Source organism: Ctenopharyngodon idella, chromosome 2 (assembly GCF_019924925.1).
Source record: "Ctenopharyngodon idella isolate HZGC_01 chromosome 2, HZGC01, whole genome shotgun sequence".
Taxonomy (NCBI): domain Eukaryota; kingdom Metazoa; phylum Chordata; class Actinopteri; order Cypriniformes; family Xenocyprididae; genus Ctenopharyngodon; species Ctenopharyngodon idella.
The window spans coordinates 32617408-32640237 of NC_067221.1; the positions used below are offsets into that span (position 1 = coordinate 32617408).

General features: G+C 37.2%; 1 protein-coding gene across 5 annotated transcripts in view; it reads right to left on the bottom strand.

Annotated features, from left to right (window-relative positions):
- LOC127506204 (adhesion G protein-coupled receptor L2-like) overlaps positions 1-22830 on the bottom strand; it is a 116181-nt gene that overhangs the window by 26885 nt on the left and 66466 nt on the right. For 3 of the 5 annotated variants that reach the window (XM_051882448.1, XM_051882467.1, XM_051882486.1), the window contains exons 9-13: positions 20594-20632; positions 13680-13863; positions 4247-4369; positions 3552-3757; positions 2293-2469 (exon numbers count right to left, since the gene is read on the bottom strand). In XM_051882448.1, coding sequence (XP_051738408.1) covers positions 2293-2469; positions 3552-3757; positions 4247-4369; positions 13680-13863; positions 20594-20632 — 729 coding nt within the window. The remainder of the gene's footprint in view (positions 1-2292; positions 2470-3551; positions 3758-4246; positions 4370-13679; positions 13864-20593; positions 20633-22830) is intronic. The other 2 variants (XM_051882459.1, XM_051882478.1) reach the window with 1 other exon arrangement.

Sequence of the window (22830 nt, forward strand, 5' to 3'; positions counted from 1 at the left end):
CTGTAGATCAGCATTTCATTTAAATTAGGAATGTTCTGATGGTGGGCAGAAGGTTAAAGGATTTTATTGAGGCATCTTTAGTTGCGTACATCAGTGTACTTGGGTGTTTTCAATACACCCTCTGCTGAGGCTCAGGTATGTGTCCTGCAGCAACTTGCTAGCCTCTTTTTTTCTTTAGTAGTTTCTCAGAGTGCACGACTGCCATGACGCAAAGTTTAACACTAAGAGAAGCCATCTAGTTTAACAAACAGTGAGCTGATGATGCCCGGATTTATGTCCCCTAGCCACTTCTTGGTCTCTTATGGTGCTCAGCTATTGGTCCAAGTGGTGTCTTCCTTTTCAGCCATCGCTAATGACTACTCCAAATGCATGACTGCCATGACACAGATTAACACTGAGAGGAGCCATCTAGTAACAAGCAGTGGGCTGATCAAGCTCAGATGTATGTCCCCAAGCCACTTTTTGGTCTCTTACAGTGCTCAATTGTTGGACCTTGTGGAGTTCCTCCTTTTCAGCCATAGCCAATGACTGCCTCGCTTGGTGGCCTCCAAGAATGCCTTTATTGTTTGTCTGCTGGACATCTGTTAAACTCATTCTATATTCCACCACAGGTGGAATTCCACAGGTCTTTCTAGGTAATTCAATGCCCTCCAATCTCATCCAACAGTCTTGTTTGGCTTGAGATATTGCTTTAGTGATCCTAGTCACTTCTTGATGGCGTACGTCCTCCACCACAAGTTGTCGACATTCAGCTGGTGTTGCCTTTTGCCTGGTGGTCTTGTTTTGTTCCTAGCCCAAAACCCATTCTTCCATGTTGTACCTGGCCAACAATGTCCCGGTGTAAAAGGGCTGATTTTGTGTCATGGACCGCTAATGCTAGATTGCATTTCCTTCTGTTACCACAGGATTGGAGCGGGCTCTCCCACAACAATATCCTTGGACTGTCTAAATATCATGTCTAACTTAACTTTAGCACATTTGTTTTCCTCTGTAAGTCTAGTAATTGGGAGTGAAATTACCCTGTTTCCATACAGTCCCATCATGCTGAGACATCTTGGCAATCCAAGCCACTTCCTCATGTGTGAGCTAATCAAACAGTCCAGCTTGTTGACCTGTGAAAGGGTGACCTTGTAGAAGGTAATTGGCCAGAAAGACAGCGAATCTGAAACTTTGGTGCCTCCAATTTGGGTTTCTGCCCTGTCTTTCCTGGGTGAGCAGTATTGTTGATGTGCTTGAGGCCAGGGATTACATCCTCCTCATTTGTTTCACTTGTTGTTTAGGTTCACATCAGACCAGCATCTGAAGCTTTTAATTGGTTTCTCCAGTACTGTAGGTATTGGTTGAATTATCGGATGGATTTGTTCAAACTATGGAAATAATGTGAGATTCATTTGGCATGATTTCCATTTCTCAACCCTACTAACAGCACAGCTTTGACAATCTTGTGAGTACTGTCAATAAAGATTTTTTTCAGAAGCAAGTTTTTTCAGAACTTAAAGATAGTGTTATGGAACAATGGTAGCAAAGGGTTATAAAAGGACTAATTATTCAATGAAAAAATATATTTTAATGCTGGATTTGTTCAACACAACTAAACCTTAACCCTAATCAATTTCTGGTGGCTGAAAACTATTCTTTTATTTCACAGCTTGCATTTAAGAAGTGAATATTTAAGTTGAAAACATTTCAGACAATTTTTTTTTTTTCAGTTCAGCAATTTTTTTTTGAGCTACCTGAATTCAGTTCAATTTGTTTTAAATAACACCATCTTTTACACTTACTATTTTTTTCCCTTATAAATTCACTTCCTCAACACTTCGACTATGGTATACAAGACTTTTGTCATTAATGTACTTCCATAGATGTGATTTAAGATGCAGGTGCACCACAAAACCTATAATTTTCATATTCATTACAGCTTAAACGATTACTACGCTATCATATCATATAGTGTTTGGTGTTATCAGACAACTGCTACTGCTGGCATGTCATACTGACATATAATTGCATTGTTCCCAGAAACCTACTAGTGACACAACAGCTTCATTCATCAAAGTAAACTAAGAATTATACTATTATTAAGAAAGTGCTCCATTATATTCATTTGTTTTGTTGTAGAGAGATAAGGAAACTCAACAGACTCATGGTTATATGAAAAGCATGGAGAAAGCAGAAAATGGGCATTGAGGAATCGCTGGTGACTTATAATTACTGTACATAACTGAACTACATTTTGATTTCCTCTACCAGATGTCCCACCACAGGGCAGGTCTGGGACCAATTGATACTCACCGCATGTGCATCTCGATGGGCCATCAGGATTGCAAAGTTAGTCAGGTGACTGCAAGAACAAGTGGTGTGAGTCTTGTTTGTTGCTAGGAGTTTGCAGCCTTGTGTTGACCAGTATCCCACCATGCTCCGCTCTGAATAGTTCCAAAATGAGCAGTTTGGGTTGAAGTAGTTCTCAGTCTGATAAACGAAAAAACATGTCATTTTATTTGCATGTGATGGGTGACATCTGCAAGGTTTTGGGATTAAAACCTCCCAATAACAAAGGCACAATGTTTTATACCCAAACAGTATGTTTTCCTTGATCAACAATCTCTATTAATTCTCCCCGACCAGCGTTTTATTTTTAAGTTGCCAGTCAACACCAGCATTTTTGATCATATTCACAAACTTCCATGGCCCCCAGAATATTTTGTTGAATGAATATGTAAACAGTCAATATATCAAAAGAAAAAACAAAACAAAACAAAACAAAATCCAGCTTTTTATATCAATACTTGAATGTGGGTAACAAACAAAAAACAGAAAATCAAGTTTTTGTCAAAAGACTTCATCCGGATGGGATTCAGAATGATGACCAAAACATAGATGGAGTAGACAGAATCCATCAACACCCCCAAAGCTTCACAGTTAAACTTCATGGGTTCGACATTTCCTTCACTAACGTTAAGAAGTTTTGATTTATACACCGTTTAATATTTGATGTTCGCGTTAGCTTACGTGTGTGAGCAATGTTTTTATCTCCTCCTGGTTTACAGAGTCCTTTTTTTATTTGTTTTTGGATCTGGAGATGCTGTACTATTTCAGAAGACCTGTAACAGCGCCCTATACCGTATAACAATGAAAACACGGAATGCTGGAAAAACCCGTCAATGGCGGGGAATCATTGTCGTCAATGGCGGGGAAGCATTGTCATAAATGACGGAAAATCTTGTCAGTGGTGGGGAAAGAGTTAAGAATGTTTTTCAAGGCTTAACTCTAACCTTAACTCAAATCCTAGAATCAGAAGGCACGGATTATTTGCCAATTCAAAATAACATGCCCCATATTTTAAATGACAACAATAAGGTCAATACCAAATACCAGTTACCAAATATTTAGCAGTTGAAATGTGAACAATTTTTTAAAAAAATTTCTTCTTTTTACACTCTGATGCACACAAAGAGACAAAATAAAGCACCATTACCTGTGAAAAAACTAAAAAAAAAAAAAAATAACAAAAATAACATTAAAAGACTAATAGTCTTTATTTGATTTCTTACATCCAAATGCTCCAGTGTGAAGATGATTGGTTCCGACACAAACACGCGGCTGGATTCTTTGTTGATGGAGGCGGAGAGGATGTGGGAATTGACAGTCAGGGTATGGTTTCTGACTCCGCCCTCACCCATCAGTCTCACCGTGGCATTCTCCGTACTAAGGAAATGCCCCAAGTGCTTATAAAGGACAAAAACCAGCTTGGCAATACCTTGAGAAAATAAAACGATGAGAGAAGATACTATGTCATTTCTTGTTGGATTGCAATTGACAAACAGAACTTACCTTTCTCCAAACAATTTGGGTAAAATGGCTTTAGGATTTCATTTTCCTTCTTAAAATATCTATAACATTTTCTTTCTTATTTTGAACTTTCTTTTTCAGGTCAACTACTGTCATAACAGATCGAAGAGAATGTTGAACAAGTAAGAACTTACAAGCATTTTTTGCTAGCAACCAGAATAACAAAACATGTAGAAATATGCAATGGTACCCTTGAGTACTGATGTTTATCACAGACATAGTAACACAAGAATGCATGTAAAATGTGTATAACAGTAACTTGCAATGCACTAAGTACTTGTGCAGAGTATTTATGGCCTATATTACATCCTACAGATCAGGAAATTCATTGACTTCATTAAGCATCTGAAGTAGCTTCATTCAAGCATTAAAATACCATAATCTTGCATTTATTTACCGTTTTTACTGTTTAGCTTGACCATATTTGCTGAGAGGTGAATTGTGGCTCCTCTTTTGCTGGTCTGTGGAAACCTGAAGTCCTGAATTTGGCCATCAGTGCTCAACACATACACGTCCAACACTGAAGGAAGAAATAAATCAGATTGAAACAAAATTCTAAACAATTGCTGTTGCATAAACTGCTCTGGAAGTTCTCACATTCTTCTGTCAGATGGAAATTAAGGACTCGTTAAGTCTATGTGAGGTAATTTAATTAAAACAAGACATTGTGTACATAAAAGAGACTGAATTGAGAAGAAAGCAATAGAACTGTGCTTGTTTCAAGTTTTCTTAATGCTCCTCAGGCCACAGCCAACTAATTCTCTACAAAGCTGAATTTGTAGCACATCATATAATTTTCAAACGAGAGGTAGAGAATAAAAAGGTGTATTCTCTAATGAAAGCAGAGAATATTTTCTCATGTGCCTAAATTTAAGAAGAAAAAAAAAAAGCTACTTCATTACCTTCTACTAAAATTGGCACCTTTAACTGAAAGATGACACATCCTTTTTTTTTTTTTTTCTGCTTTTTTTTTTTTTTTTTTTTTTTTACAGCCACCACTTTGAGTATTGTGATTTCTGACATTCATTTCCCTTTTGATGTGAAAGCAAGAGATCTGAGAGCTACGGCTTGACAGACCCCATCTTCATTCACTTTCAAAGTATATACAAGAGCAGCCAGGGCATTCTCTTTTTCTGACACCAGAAGAAAACAATGATATGATTTTGGAATGTATAAATGATGAAAGAAATTTAGCAACTATTCACACTAACTAATATTCTAATATCAGACAATACAACCGTGAACAAATTTAAAGTGTCATGAAAGCCCCTGTTTTCACCTGTCATTCACACCTCAGACCTGGAAAAAGTCTCTAGGAATGGGTGTGTAAAGCTGTGGAAAAATGGGAGTGTGTGTGTGTGTAACAATAAAACACAGACCTGCAACACACTCATTATACAGATACATGAATATTTAAATATGTCAATGTGAGGGGAAAACAAAAAAACAGTTGAGGGCACCTTGATGCATTTTAAAAATCTAACCCTATATAACAACAAACTGCCAAAACGAGGGAGAAACGCGGAAGAGGATTTAAAAGGTCTGATAATATTTTCAATACATTTAGAAGCACTACAGTCTCTAAACAAACAATACACACCAGTTTAACACAAAGAATAAAGGCATAGTTACTTTTTTGCCAATTTTTTGAATTTTCAGTCTACATTGTCTTCTGTATATCAGAATAATCTATCATGTTATCGCGTTCATGACGTACGGCATTATCAGTGTCCTTATTTGCACATATATTTCATTTTAAGACGACGTGATTGAATATGCGTACATACACTGTTCATGTTTAGAGCACTTGAATATAAGAAATATGTCCATAAAAAACTTGAAACGCGCTCGCGCCGGTCAATATCTAATCTATATGATCCATGTGGTGAGCATTGTTAAACTCATCGTGCCGTTCCGCGCAGAAACCGCTCTTGTGTGCGCTCCACATGTTGTTTGAATTCTCCGCTGTAATGCGATCTCATGCGTAATACAGCGCAGTGGTTGGGTTAAAAGAGTTAATTCTCATGAATAAATGCAGAGATTAGCTCAGGGACAATGCTTTTCAACCCGGAAAAACGAAACTGCTAGGAAAAACGCAAAAATAACCAATTTCCAATTACTGACCAAATGTATGAGTGCTTTTAGTGTTTTCAGTGATGTGCAGCCTGCACATATCTGTCAACATCTCAAAAAATGTGTTTTAGGGTTTCATGAGCCATTAAAACAACAACACAAAACAGGCACTCACACAAGTTTGAGGTTGAAAATCAAGTGAGTGAAAAAGCATTGAACCAAGGTTTTTGGGGGGTTGGTCTGCAGTAATTCAAAGGGCTATATAGTGAAATGACAGATGAGTGCACAAAGCTGACTTATATGAATGAGATCATATTACTAATAAATTCCACTGGCAGGGGCCTGGCTTGAATTCTTACTGTGTGAATGGTTTAAGGCCGTCACATGCTGAGACCAGAGCTAAACCTATTTGGTTTCAGCACTTCACCAGTGATGAATGCATACATGAAATATTACAAACAGAACAATATCCACCTTTTAACACACTCAAGATAATAGCTCAACCCCAATCTTGACATTTTTTTTTTTAATTTTTCTATGGACTCTACTCCTGATGCCTATAAGCACTTTACCACTTATTTAATCATTCTAATTGTTGGTGATTTAAAATTTAAAGAGGACCTATTTTGCCCTTGATTTTGTTTTTGGGCTCTACTAGAATAGTTTTTCATGCTTGAATGTTCAAATATGCATTATTTTCCCCATATTTGACATTGTTGCAGCTCCTCTCTTCCCAGTCTGTAACGCTGTTTAGTTCCTGTCTCTGTGAAACCCCTCCTTCTGAAAAGCACAATGTGCTCTGATTGGTCGGCTGGACCAGTGTGTTGTGATTGGTATATGGCTATAGAAATAAAGGTAACTTGACTTGACCACAAACTCACCGGAAATTTCATTTCTGAACTGCCGAGATATGTACAAGACCCAACATAATAAAACACTTCCAGGTTCACGTTCATCTTTTTCGGATAAAACTAACACGCTTTTAGTGCCACTCACTGGACATGTCACTTTGAAATAGGGCTGGACGATTAGGGCCTAAAATCAAAACCTCGATTAATTGAACATTTTACCTCGATTACAATTGATGAACGACTATTTTGTTTCTTTTTTTTTTTTTTTGCCTCATAGTTCACTGACAAGGTTTGTACTGTAAATATGACTGACTATTAAAGGTGGGATATTTTTTCCTATTGAAAGAGTGATCTGACATAACAGCTCACTTTCAGCAGTTATTGTATCTATGTTTCTTAACATTTCTTACAGATTTCTGTTCGTTGTACATCAGATAAAGATAAATTAGTACAGTACCAGTACGAGTGATTGCGTTTGTGAAGTAGTCATACCGTCTCTCTATTAATTGCGAAGATGTGGGTTGTAAATAGTTCCTTCAAAAGTAGAAAAATATATGCTATAATAACTTTTGAGTTTCTAAGCTACTTTAGTGATAAATCACAGGACAGCGCTGACAACTAGTTTCCTCTCTGTGCGCGCGACCTTCACGTTTTGTGAAGCTACTGTTTGTATGAGTGTTTGAGCCACAATGCAGCTGCGCGAACATGGTAGCTCGAAATAATATACATCCATTCGTCTAAAATCGCTTGAATGTCCAAACTGGCAAACCTTAAAACAAATACAACTGACAAAGCTTAGTGAAGACGCAAGGCTCACCGCTCATGCGCCATCACTGTGTGTTGAACCGGCGTTCACCTCCGTGTTGCTTTTATGCCACTGACTGGACGGGGCAGAGTCACGTGGCTACACACGCGGTAGTATGTTTTTAAGGGGGAAGTATTAACAGGATTAAAAAAAACGAAATAACCGACATGGGAAAATCACATCGGTTAGAGGTTCTGAATTTCAGTTTCGATTACTTTTCGATTAATCGTCCAGTCCTACTTTGAAACAGTCATGAAACATGCAAAATGTGCAAAATATTTAGTAGAAATGTCGACACAGGCACGTTTTTCCAATGAGCCTGGGTTTATATAAGCAGTAGTTTTTTTAGAATGGTAAATGTAAAAGAGATAAGAAGAATTCGAGGGAATAAATACATTTATGAATATTTTACTTGTGTGAATAATATGTAATCAAGAAAAAAAAAAAAAAAGTAGCTGTATTCTGATTGTGAGTATTTTAAAACGTCACGTAAGTACATAGGTTTAGATTATGTAATCCAGATTACAGTGTACAGAGCTGGATATTAACTGATTAAATTTTTAAAGCTAGTGAAGAATGCTAAACCTTGGTTAGCAAACTCAAGAAAGGTCAACTTCTACATTCAGCCTGAAATCAAACTGACAAAAGCAACCTGAGATTCTCTGTAAACTCTTGTACAGCTGTCAAAGCCTCAAATTCCTGCATTATTCACAGTAGACTCTCATATCTGTGTCTGTAAATAGCAATCAGCACAATGATTTCTTGAGGCCAGATCGAATCTGCCGGGAAAGGTTCTCTAAATTAAGCAGCACGATGTTAGTGTCGTGTAGGATTGCTTAGTTTCTTCTGCTCATTCCACAGACTCACCAGGAAAGCTGATATCTGCAGAGATGGATGTGTGTGGTAACAAAAGCAGTGTTGGTTACAGTCATCTAAAAGACTCTGCAAACACATAGTTGTAACCTGTAACTGCCCGAAACACACTTCACTGTGACCTTGCTTAATTTCACCTGATACAACATGAACAGCATATTCATTAATCCGGCAATAACCTTCTTAATCTAAGCATGTACAAAATCAAAAGCTTCATAAGAAACAAAATGCTTTAAAAAAAAAAAAATGCATTTTAGGAGCCAAGAACATCTACTGACTGAATAATAAATTGTTATAAAGCTCTCCAGCTGTAGAGGACCACAGCAAGCAGATAAAGACAGTAACAAAACATTTGTGCTCAGATAAGCATAGTTTAAATTCATACATGAACACAAACATAATTATCCAGAAACGCTCAGAGAGCTGAACAGGATACATGAAACTGCCACAGCAAGAAATGCTGAAGACGTTCAGCTGCTGCAGTATGTTGGATCTGCATACTGTCTAATATGCTAGTTGCCTGAATAATTAATCATGTAGCTGCTCTCCATACGATTTCTTTACCTCTGAGGAGCTGGTCCTAAATATGCCTGTTTCAGATACTTAACTGTTCTAGCTGCACTGCAGCAATGTACAAAAAGACTATATCCGTTTTCCAAGTTTTCCTTTACCACCAATGTCAACACTTTTATTGTAACAGGGCTGTCAACAAGGCTGAAAAGTTCATTTTTTCACTAAAATATTAAAAGGCATTATTTCAGTTATAGAAAAAGATCAGTGAATACCTTTTTTTTTTTTTAAACAACAGTCCACAAAAGGGTGCAATAAATACAACCCTAAAAGCCCCATGTTACAATATATTATTTATTGCAAAGAGGGGAAATGCATTTATTTTAAAGTAAAGTGCATACAATTGCGAAATGAAAAATCTAACTTCAGCTCTCAGGCCAGTTCCTGTGTTAATTTTTTGTTGTAATTTGTTAAAGTGCCCCTATTATGGATTTTTGAAAATTAACTTTCATGTAGTGTGTAACATAGCTCTAAGTGAATGAAAACATCCTGCAAAGTTTTAAATCTGAAAGTGCACCGTATATAAAGTTATTGTCTCTCAAAAGTAAGAGTCGACTCTAAATCAATTAAACGAGTCGTTTGTAAAACGAATCTTAAGCCGTTTCGTTCTGACGTCAGTTTATTTGGACCCAGTTTATTTGGACCAGCTCTTTCCTCGCCCGAATCACAACCTGTAAGCGTTTGCATAATAAAACCGATCTCTGGGGCCCCTGAAAAGTGCGTGGGCCCTTAGAATTGTCCTAACTTTCCTTAGAATCGTCCTAACTTCTGAAAGTTAGGACAATTCTAAGGGCCCACGCACTTTTCGGGGCCCCCAGAGATTGGTTTTATTAGTAGTAACAGTCAGTGCTCGAAGTGGGCCGGTACGCAGCACTTGTCACATGTTGCCGGTACTCTGAACGCCCACACCGAAACGTAGAATCATCAGACTATTAATTAATTGTACATCGCACATTCAGAGCTTTTATAAGCTTTACAAATTGAATGGATCAATTGTCTGCACAATATGACTGTGACTGAATTTTGCATGAGTGGGGCGCGAATCACCGTAAGCGCGTTCACCAGCGCGCTCCAAAAGTGTTAATATTTGCATGAGCCGTTCCTATGCGACGCTGATGTTAAAATGTGTGAACCATTTGGATTCTACTGAGAATAGTAAAACGCTACGGAGAAAGTCAAACATGATCTAAAACAGAAACTAAAATGTCTGATGAAAAGAGGGGAAAACATCATCCTGCAAGCTTTTTAAACTCACGAAGACCACATTTACTAGAATTTATCACGTTCTGTTGTATTTATTGTGGCAAATTTTGACTAGTTGTAGAATTTATTATAGATAATCTGTTAAGGGAACAAATTTTTCACTAAAGATTTATATTACAGCTGTGGCATGTTGTAGCTATAGTTTCTGTGTACTGTGTTGCTATTTTTCATAACAAATGCTATAAAAAGAAAGAAAGAAAAAATGGTCTTACCTGTACTTATATCCTTATTGTAACAAATGCTATAGTTAACAATTACAAGAACTATGTTATTTTAAAGCCAAGTACAAGTTAGAGCTTTAGGATATGGACCTTCTTGAATTTTTGACTAAACAATTGGTTTTGTTTAAGAATGTATGAATATGAGTATTTGATTACTAGCTGTATTTTTCTATTACATTTACGTTTGCATAATAAATCATCTGCTAGCGCTAGCTACAGCCATGGGAGGTCTCTGACTAAATACTGATACCTAGTGGTCAAAAGCAATAGCAAAAATAATAGGTCATTATTATTAAATTGCAGACAAAGATTTTGAATAGCTAGGTTGATTTGTATGTTTGGTGCGGTAGGGGCCCCAACCTCAAATTCTTTCATAGGGCCCAAAATTGCTAGCAGCACCCCTGCCTGTAAGTACGATTAATAATTGTTGCCACGTTTGACAGACTGACTGTTTTGTAGGAAAGAATGTAATTATAATTCTCACAGAGAAAATAATTTAAATTAGTTAAGTTTTTAAGGAGCCAAGATATAAAACTGCCCCCAAACAAAAAGACTCATTTGTTCTGATGTGCAATCCAACTGAAACAGCACAAGTCTATATGTCCTCTAAGTAAAAAAATAAATAAAAAATCTTCTAGACAAATATGCGATTAGCAAGGACTAAAATCCAGTGTCTAACATCCACACGGTTCTAATTTCAGTTCAATGGACTAAGTAGAGTAACGTTACTGGACTGAAACCCTTATACGGTTCAGTCCGAACATGCCAGTGACGTCTCCGCGTACAAATTCCGAGCCAGAATCACCACGTTCTGTTAACATGTACAATACGACGTATTTAGTTGTGTGTGTTGTGTACGCTCCGCGCAGCTTGTAGGTCTCCGGCTAACCAGCTAACAGCAATATGTTTTCGCTCGCAACTGTCTAGAAATGTGTCAAATGTTTTTCATTGTTATTACTTGGAGTTATGATAAAGAATAGAGCAATATGTTGGTGTACAACTGCAGTGCTTTATCAATACGTTTCTGCGTCGGGCCAGCATATACCATGACTGTTTGGGTGTTAATCACCGAGCTGTGGGCTAGGTTCGCTAACATAAACACAAAACAACTTAATTCCTCTCTGAGCCTTTATTTTTAGAACAGAGCGGAGCACCGTCATTATTATAATATAATGTAAGTGATGCAAGCACTGTATACTGTACTCCGTGTTAACCAGCAGAAGTCATCTGACCAATCACCGCAGATTAGCGTCACGCAAACAAGGGGTTCGGCAAAATGAATCGTTGAGTGAATCGTTTGGGAGTCGTTGAGCAAATAAGGTAACAATAAATGCATATTATAAGACAATTAAAGTGTTTTTTGACCTTGCATGCTTTTAAACCTGTTGTTGGGGACTCCCAAAACAAAAATAGGGACATTTCAAATGCCATAATAGGGGCACTTTAAAGTTGTTTTAGTCCTACATTTACTTTTGAGGAATATCTCTTGTTAGTTTGGTCAATATTTCAACATTTTAATTTTCACTTTTTCAGCTGATTAAAATAAGCATGACAAGAAAATGCTAAACTGAACCAAACATTCTACATATTAATGTGCAGTACCATTCAAAAGTTTGGGGTCAGTAAGATTTTGTTGAAAGAAGTCTCTTCTGCTCACTAAGGGTGCATTTATTTGATCCAAAATGCAGCAAAAACAGCAATATTGTGAAATATTATTGTAATTTATGACTGTTTTCTTTGTGAATATACAGTAAAATGTAATTTATTCCTGTGATCAAAGCTGATTCTTTGATTAAATATTACAACAGAAAGTTCAAAATAACAGCATTTATTTCGAACAGAAATATTTTGCAACCTTAACTGTCACTTTTGATCAAATAAATGCATTTTTACTGATTAAAAGTATTTAAAAAAGAAAAATCTTTTTGACCTGAAACCTTTGAACATGTATAAACATTTAACAAAACATTGAAACTTCACAAAGAGTACACTATTGTAATGTGCGTTGCTGTGGAAAAAGAGCATTCATAGCACGATGTTCACATTCTGAAAAACGCTTTGGTGTACCGGTGTTTATTCACTGTTCAGCTTTAGCCCTAAACAGTGGGCCGATCCCTGAACCTGACTATGAGTGGATGATTTGAAACTATAAACATTTTTTCTAATTTTTTCTTCAGTGCTAGCAACTGCTTGCCATATGCCAACTTTTGTATTTGAATGTGCACTTAAATCTTAAATTTGCTGAATGTTCAAAATACAAATTTTCATTTGAAAGCCTTTGTAGTGAGCTTCATAATTTAAAGTGATCGACAAACAGCTAAACTCAACTGGACTGGCAAAGCATTTATACCACAAAAGTATTAAGGGTTCAAAGTTTCATAAAATAAGAACTTCAAAGAAAAGAAAGATTGCAATGCAAGACTGATCTCTACATCCAAACACTGACACAGTACTTAGATCTAGCCCTTTTTTTCAAAGTGTTGATTCTGTTTTTGGGCTCTACTAGAACAGGTTTTCATGCTTGAATGTTCAAAAAAAAAAAAAAAAAAAAAAAAAAAAAAAAAACATTTTCCCCATATCTGAAATTGCTGCAGCTCCTCTCTTCTCAGTCTGTCAGTAACACTCTGTTTAGTTCCTGTCTCTATGAAGCCCCACCTTCTGAAAAGCACAATGTGCTCTGATTGGTCAGCTTGACTAGTTGTGACTGGTCACCCGCTTTGAGCATGTTTGGGAAACGTCCCGCCTCTTACCATAACGGTGAGTTTCAACACACTACTAACTAACTCAACCAGGCCCCACCCCTTTATTTTGCACATGTCTTGGGTAGGAATCATTTAAATGAGGAATATAGTGATGTATTCGCTCCCGGAAGAAAACTCAAGACTACAATGGTGGCATTTCAGGAAGTTCAGAAACCGCACACACTTACATAGAGAATATGTTTTACAAAAAAGAAAAAGTCCTCTAATAAATCCTCTTAGAGTAGTATGAACTGACCTTACTTCCTCTTCCAAGCATTCTTGCCAATTCTATTTCCTTCTGCTTTGGTTTTCATAATTAGCCATTACTCATGGAAGACTCCATTAGTCATTAAGTGGCAGTTGTGACAGGTGGCTCAAATCAAAACTTCATCAGTTATAATCAAAAGATGCCGGCTCAGATGAAATGACTTACTGATGTTCTCGGCAGGCACTCTGACGACAGCGGGCTCTATCAGGTTGTCTGCAAGGACAAAGGCTCCTTCCTCCAGGGTATCTAGTAACATAGTGGCGGCATGTGTTTGCTCTGTGGAATTCATGTCCTCCCAGGATTTAAGGGCTTCTGGCCTCAGGAGGTTATCAACCGTGTCCACAATAGCCTGTAACCATGGAAACAAGAGAAATGACAGGCAGTTGATATTTTTCCAACACTTTCCCTGGAAAAAAAAGGATCCAGCACATGGAATACGCTGGGGACAGCAGAAGCAAATGAGACTTGTGACATGCAACAACTATAATGGGAAATGAAACACTTTCTGAAACTGTACAAGTAGTGTAATTTGTGCAATAATATGCCGTTTGACTTCATGGCTCAACATTTAATGTGTTGTGTGTGTGTTCATGCCACCTTTCGTTAGAGATGACTGGGACTGTAAACATCTTTTGAGGCTCCAAAATAACATTCTTATCCAATTCCATTACCTATTATTTGTAATTTCCAAACAGTTTCTGCATGGTGTCTTTTTTTCTCTGCATCTATACTGGACATAAGGGTCCATTTGGGTATCTCACACAAACTGGAGCCCTTCTGCTCCCAGCAACAACCCACTGCTACACAATCTGCTTGATTGTGATATTAAATTCCCTTATGGGGATCAATAATGCATTTCTTCCTATCTGTAACAGGATCTAACTGCAATGCTGTCATAAAAATCTTTCTGTAAAGTAAAAACATGATCAGACTGGAAGTGGCTTGCAGATTATAGGAAAGACTCCAGAAAATGGGATGTTCTCATTTGTATCCAAGCAAAATCATTAGTATGCAATTCAATTAAAGAATCCCAAGGCGACTAACACTGCAGTTCTTCTGGGTTTAAAAGAGGATTTTAACCCTGTAAACTCTGACATATGAAATAATAGTCAGAGAAATTATGTTTTATGTTATGTATCATATTTGAAACATCAGACTTTTATGGTCCAATTAGTATGATACAGTCATGTGAAAAAGAAAGTACACGCTCTTTGAATGTTTGGTTTTATGTATCAGGATATAATAAAAAAATCATCTGGCCATTAGCAGGTCTTAAATGTAGGTAAATACAACCTCAGATGAACAAAAAAACATGACATATTTCATCACTGTCATTATTTATTTAACAAAAATGAAGACAAAATATAGAAGCCATGTGTGACAAACTCAATAGTATGAAATACTAAATACTTGCTGATGATCAATTAATCAATGGCGTTTGATTAGAAGTACCCAGCTGCTACTTAAGCCGCGTTTCCACCACAGGAACTTTCCCCAGGAACTAGGGGCTCTGGGGTGGTACTCTGTGTGTTTCAACCGCAGGGACCAGGGTCTAAATGAAGTTCTGGGTAAAAATTTCCCCCTGTGCGTGCAATCGAGTTGTTTGCTATTCGAATCAACAATGGAGTTTAAAAATTACGACCGATGGACCGACAACAAGGCTCAGGCTTTATTAAGCTTATATGCGGATGACGCAATCAGTGGGAACTGGAAAGTCATGCGCAGTCCTACAGTACGTCACCGGACGAATCTTCACTGTACATTAGACCGCGATGGAAACGCAGACAGCAACAGGTCTGGGGGAAAAAGTTCCATGGACAAACTGTTAGAGGGCAATTTTGGTGGAAATGAGGGTTTACCCTCTTAATTCCTTTGGAAGCAGTAAGGGAGTGCTTAGATTTTCATACATCTCCATTTTGACCTACTTTTTGTTAAATAAATGACGACACGGTGTAATATGTCATGTGTTGTTGTTCATCTGGGTTGTATTTACCTAATTTTAAGACCTTTAAAGATAGAATTCAAAGAGGGTGTACTTTTGTTTTCACATGACTATTACTCTGTATCTGCTAATAATGTGTTTTAGTAAGATGACATTTAATGCTAAGTTTTATGATCAAAGCTCTGTAGTTTTTAGAAATCATTATGTCCATTTCTCCTCTAAAGCTTTAATTCGCTTCGATTTGCAAGGAAATATTCTAAATGTATGTTTAAGATGGTTAAAATTAATATTTGTCTTTTAAAATAAAATAAAAAATAAAAAGTTTCAAAATACATTTTGAAAATGTTATGTTGCTATAAGTAAATTAGTATAATATAATCTACAAAATATAAATTGAAAGTGTAAACAATTTATCATTTAACAATTTTATTACAATTTTAAAGGTGAAGTATGTAAGATATTTTATGTTAAAATACATTCTCTGCCATTTTTGGGTTTAGTATGTCTGCTCAACCAATAGCATGAGTTTGGAGGCGTGGCTACAGTAGCAGGCAGAGCCAGAGGGTGTTTATCACTGTCACCATGACTAACACGTTACATGGAAAAAAAACATACAGCTTTGGTTATAGAAGTGCAAGCTGCTGCATTTAGACCTTCAAAGTTTAAATAGGTCATGAACACATCAAAGCGAACAGGGCAAAGCGATGCTATGCACTACAATGGACACTTCAATACTACATACAGCATCATCATGCACCCGTTCAGGGGTGCGTTTCCCAAAGCGAACTATGATCGCAAGTTCCGTTGTTACCAATAGAGTTCAATGGGACTTACGACCATAGCTGGCTAACGATGCTTTTGGGAAACGCACCCCAGAAAGACAAATGTACCAGTTCATAATGTTTACTCAGCCTTGCTTGCGTTCGCTTTAGACAGTGTTAGTCTAATCAGCTGCATACTCATGACATGTATCTACACAGCTAAAAGTATTCCTAAAATGTTATGCCTGTTATTGAATGTAGCCTACTTTTACCTGTTGAGACATGCCTTCACAAGCACCCGCAAGAGCTGTATGTGTGATGTTTGAGTTTGGGGAGGCCCAACGCACGAAAGGAGCTTTTGCAAAATATGTTTTATTTTTGTAATTCCACTTGGTGCCACTAGTGTCGCAGAACTACATACTTCACCTTTAACTTCACTCTGAACTTCTAAAGGACTTGCAAAAGCCCATGCACTGGGTCCCAGACGGGGTGACCTGTTACCTGTTGAGATTGTGAAAGGATCTCATTACCACAGAGCCCTTGAATGACATTAAATAATTGTAGGACACTAAACCCATGATCCCTCCAGCGAGACTTCCCCTGCAATTAGTCTACAGTAAGTCAAAAGCATCTGCTAAGCCACAAGTAGTATTCACAGCCCTCTTCTTGCTGGTTGGCAAGTTATTATGTACAGCAATTGATAGAGTACTGTGTGGGCTGTCTGAAGTGTGAGTGGCCTTGTGGGCTGTAACATTTATTTCAGAGTTGACGCACTGCAGAAGGCATATAGCCATATGCGCTGCTACCAATTATGACGACATCCGGCCTTACCAAAAGACAGACAAAAATAACAGCAAGAAGTAATTCTGCAGTTAAGTTTGTGAAAAATTTTCAATCATTGGGCTCGTTTAAACTTGGCATTAACATGCGACCAGAATCCGGATATTGTCCACATACACATTGAAAAGACAAGTGTAAAAACGTTTGTTATCAGAATGTTATCCGATCTGTGTGTCCTGGTAAAGAGGTGTTCGAAGACGTATTGTGATTGTATCTTAGTGTAATGTAAATACAATCTAACCATCGTATCTGCATTCACAGATCAATGTCACACAAAACCCAGCTCACTATCCAGTAGCTGGGTGTTTTTACAAGACAATCAAGAACGGAGTAGAACACAGTAAAGGTCCCAATATACTCACAGCAAAGTTCTTCTTCGTTCTTTGTTTAGGGGTAAAGAGACATTCAAAATACGTGGACAGTGGTATACTGTTCCATTATATGGTGTTTGGACATAAATGTGTGTTGGCAGTGTGTGAACACAACCACCCTACAATGACTAAAAATCCAGCCACTCCTTTTTTTTTTTTATTTTAAATCCCCATTAAACCAAAGCAGTCTCATTAGTCAAGCAGTTTTGAATCCCCGCCCACGGCCGCTTACTGACAGTCCTGCATTACCATAGTTTCCACCCTCAGCGAGTTGTATACTCTCTAGGGTTGCCAACCGTTCCGTATAATACGAATCGTCCCGTATTTAAGGCATCAATGAAGCATTCCGTGTGAAAGGCATACGGAATGCAGTTTGTCCCGTATTCTTAGGCATATGCTCTAAATTGAGAACTAATCATTCCTTTGAGACAAATTTGCGAAGATAGCCGTTCACGGAAGGCTTTAAGACCAAGCAGACTCCTCTGCCGGCTGGTCGCTCCTGCTTCACAGCGAGTGGGTCTCGCGCTGACGGCAAATACCTTTCACTGTTCGCGTTTTGATTTCAGCAACATTCAGCCACGCAAGAAAACATGCAATCTCCCTGAGAGAAGACGTGATCAAAAAGGGAAGTCGTCTTTCACTATTGCTAATGTTGGTAAATAGAGAAAAACATGTTACGCTCATTTAAGTAGCCTAACTTGTAGCCTAGGCTATTCTTGAACCTCATTATTGAAACAAAATAATAAAGTCTCAAGCACCAAAATCAGCCCATACTAGGCTAATTCTCTAAGTTCTCTACTTCTCTTCAATTGAAAAATATGCATTTTCATTTATTCATACATGGTTGCAACAACATTTAGTTCAAACTTTTAAGTGCCATTGTTCAAAAAAATGCTTTATTGGCTGAAATTTCAAAGATTTTATGCCATCTATGTAGGCCTATCTTCCTGACAATTTTTTTTTTTTTTTTTTTTTATGGTTTAAGTTTATGGTTTTGAATAGAGGTTGATGTTTAATATCCGTTGGTGTAGCTATATATAGAGAAAATGGGTAAAATTCAACAATTTGAACATGGAGCCACATTATATGGGATTGAACCATATTATAGGGCCTTTAAAATGAAGATTACAAAATAAAACTTTATTAAGAATGAGAATATAGATGGATATTGAGATATCTTTAATACTTTTGGAATTACAGGCACACAAACTTTGGAAAAATACTATTTATGGCACTCAGACAGGAATGTTCAATTGTGTTGATAGAAAAAAAATGAGATACATTTCGAGTTTCAACATTATTTGTTCTTTAGAAAAATGTGCGACCTTACTCATGGAGGCGCATTGAGATCCCTTGAAATTAACCATATTGGACCTTAAAAATTAAGAAAAGTTTTTAAGAATTAGAATCTAAAAGGATATTAAGATATCTGTAATATGAGTTACAGAAATGCCAACTTTGGGAGAAAAACACAAGATGTGCTTTTTACCATTTTTGAACTGTTGGCATATAATGCAACAAAGATTGCTAAAGTCAACAGATTTAACTATGTTGTTCTAAAGTCAATTTACCCCCCTGTAATCTGACGCCAAACTGTAATTCAGATACTGCAATGATATATACTGTGTGGTACAGTACAAATATTTTGAGTGTCCCTTACTCTGTCCCTTATTTTTCTATAAAGAACCACGATTGTCCCTTATTTTCCTTTCCAGAAGTTGGCAACCCTAACACTGTCCACCATTTTCTCCGCGTTTGAGCAGCTGTAGAGACAACAATGTCTGGTAAGTAATTGAAATGTTTTGTTGCTGGATGTAAGAGTGAACATAACAGTCTTCATTTACTCCTGACATCTAAGCCGCTGAACGCAATGGATTAGTTTTATTTTTGAAGGGAATGTGCCACAGATCTAATATACACATACGATTTCTGTAACATTACCTGCTGTTTATGTTCACAGATATAACTGGCTGTGTTTATGTGAACTGTGTTTTTTTTTTTGACAGAACCTTGTGTGTATTTGACAGTTTAAACACAACAAAAAATGTGAAAGAAGTTACTCACGATACTTGACAGCCAGCTGTCTGTGTGTGCGCGCTTCAGATAAGTGCGCTCAGAAAACGATCCATTTGAAGTTTAAACTGATGTAGCTTTAAAACGTGTAGAAATAATAAACTTTAATTAATGAGAAAAGAAGTATGCTATCTGTGAGAGTGATCGCAATATAGATGATAATCAAAACCAAGCAGATGTCTTGTTAGTATTTGGCAGAGAATCCTATTGAGGCAGAAACTGTGATCGTGGAGAGGGGGCGGCACGCACGGATTTATAAATGATCTGTGAGCTATTTTAAGCTGAAACTTCACAGGCAAATTCTGGGGACACCTGAGACATAAAAATAGTTGCCCTTTAAGAAAACATAAGATATCAATGTGGAAGTTTGCATCAGCTCTTTAAGTATTTGATTCAGTTCAATTCTGTGAACCGACTCGACCGGCTACCAGCTCAAATCAGTCAATGGATGCGATAAACTAAAGCCTATTGTTTTGTTTTCTTTTTCCAATATGTATCAGTCCAAGCTTGTTTCAAAAGGAAATAGATCAACACAGGAAAGAAAAAAATTTTATTGTGTATTGTGTGTGATATGCCATTATTTTTTTTTACAGTGCAGCTTTGAATAACTGACTGAAACAAGTAATTCAGGATGACAAAACTACAGGATAGATATGCTTAAAAGATAAAAAAAAGAAATGCAGAGGGAAGAAACGGCAGTGTGAAGCCCTCAGGTGTGGGTGAGGAAGTGGCCACATTTGCACTTTGATCACACTATCAGCTGACAGACCAGAGCGATTATGACTGTGGGATGTCAATTACTCAGGCAAAGAACAAGAGTATAAACCAGCAAGAAATCCAATCATTCAGGTATGAACAGAAAAGCACAGAGTGTGAAGTTAAGGAAGAAAAGCGGTGAGGAGGAGGAAGGGAAAGCAACACAAAACAGAACAGAAAGACGAGACTGCCTTAAAAGAGAGCTGCACGTAATCAGACAGACTCACACGGGCCAGCAGGACAACAGACACATGGATTTCCAGCCAGACACACAGACAAACAAGCTGCATGCAGCTGAGCAGGTGAAAGGAATACTGGGAGTGTGTCCGTATATACCTTTGTATAGGCCCTGCAAGTCCTCTCTCTTTTTTGACGCTTTTTTTCCCCAAACACAAAGACGGGAGATTAGGAACAACACAAAGAGAGAGAGAGGGAAAGAGAGAGAGGGAAAGAGAAACAGAAACAGAACAAATATGAGCCAGCCATTTCATGTATGGGTGCTGCTTCAACTATAAGCTTGGATCCAGTGATTTTTATGTAATTTTTTCTTAGATGAAGACCACTGTTTTTCCATTTAAAAATATGAAGCATATTTACATGCACATTCTTAAGCATTTCGGGTGTTTGTTCAAAGAGAGCCCTTTCACAGACAGTGCGCCAGTACAGATTTGAATTCTTTTATTGCATATTATGCTGGAATGGTTTAATAGCACTTGAATTAATAGTGTGATCATATAATGTAACGCTAGCCAAAGGATGACACAAAAAAAAAGATTTTATATATGAAGAGTTCATTTGCAAAAACCGATAAACGCCACATTTTAAAAAAATGAACTAAGTGCTGTGCGTTATTCTCCACATATAGCACGTTCTGTGCCCTAAATCCGTTTTGTCAGAAAAGCCGGTTTTGTCCACTGTCAGGCATCGCAATTTCATGTTTTACAGCAGAAACCGACAGGCGCCCTTGTTGTTTGTGTACAGAAACCGATAAGTCCGTTTTAGCGAATCAGTGCACAGTATTCAGGTCAGGTGACAAGGCTTCTAGTCACTTAAAAAAGACGCGCTAGCTGAGGGAAGTTGTCAAAACTGAGTAAAAGTGATCAAGGATTTATAATTCTGACTCCTGATAGTCCTTGTACACCATACACGACATACATGCTGAAACTGGTTGTCCTTTTGCGTGTGTGTGTGTGAGTATACGCGTGTGCCGATCTGTTGTGTGTGTGTGTGTGTGTGTCTGTGTGTGTGTTTGTTTGAGTGTTTTAAATGCAATTACATAGCAATTACTTGGTTTTGGTTTTAACTCTGAAACATGCCAAAAAACAACTGTTGGAGTTGTCTGCTTTTGCTAAAAAAACAAACTTTTATTATATATAAAAAAAACATACTTTCAATGAACTTTAATTTTTTTATTTACCTGTATTTTTTGGAGTTATTATTACTTAAAACAACCCAACTGCAGTTTGATTGATATTACTTGGAATGCACAATAAAAAAAACATGATTTGTGAGAATTAATAAAAATGGAGTTAACTGTTTTTGCAAATGAACTCTTCATATATATATATATTTTATATATAATATATATATATATATATATATATATATATATATATATATATATATATATATATATATATATATAAAAAAAAGAGCTCAAATGCAAAAACCTCTAAGTCTGTCTGAAATGTTTTATTTTAAATAAGCAGTTTTTATCAGGCTCCTATGTTTAGGTTCTGTAATTTCACTTTAATGGCAATGAAAGTGTTATTAGTCAATTATTGAAATGCCTTATTTTCAAAAATGTCACTTTAGTCAATTCATTGGTATTTAAAGGGGACATATCATGAAAATCTGACTTGTTTAAGTGCTAAGTCCCCGGTGCATCTACCAACCCAGAAAACATGAAAAAGGACAACCCAGTAACTTTGTTTTGGCAAGCCTTTCTCTGCAAGCATGTAAAAAAACAAGCCGCTCAGATTTCGCTCCCCTTGTGACATAGGAAGTGGATCTTATTATAATATTACCGCCCCTTAATCTGCATGTTTCCACCCACAGCGCTGTCATTTTTGTACCAGTTCTAAAGCCACAACAAAAGCATACTAACTGCTCTGTCGTTGGCTGCACAGACGAGCACAAAACACTATTTAGAGCCTCGTTAGCTTGGATGGCCTGCAAGTTGACCCTGGCAAGCTCGATTGCTAAAAAAGGAGCATTTCTGTCCAAGCGATATTTTGGAAAAAAATATTATGAAAAATAAAAACGGCATGTTGTTGCTCACACCCAAATAGAGACTTATATTACATCTTGTGAAAAGGGGCATAATAACTTGACTGTCTTTTGCTGCAAAACCAGCTAAGTTCATGTCTACTTTTTTTTGCAAAAACCTCTAAGTCCACCTCTCTTTGGACAACAAGACATATCAAAACATCTGTCAGTTTTAAACCAGCAAAAGGAACACTATTATGTGTACTTGCTACTCGTGAAATCCTGTCATTGCCACGGTAGCAATGGACAAAACATAATAAAAACTTGCAGCTTAGCAATTGAAAGATGACTCATACGCACAACAT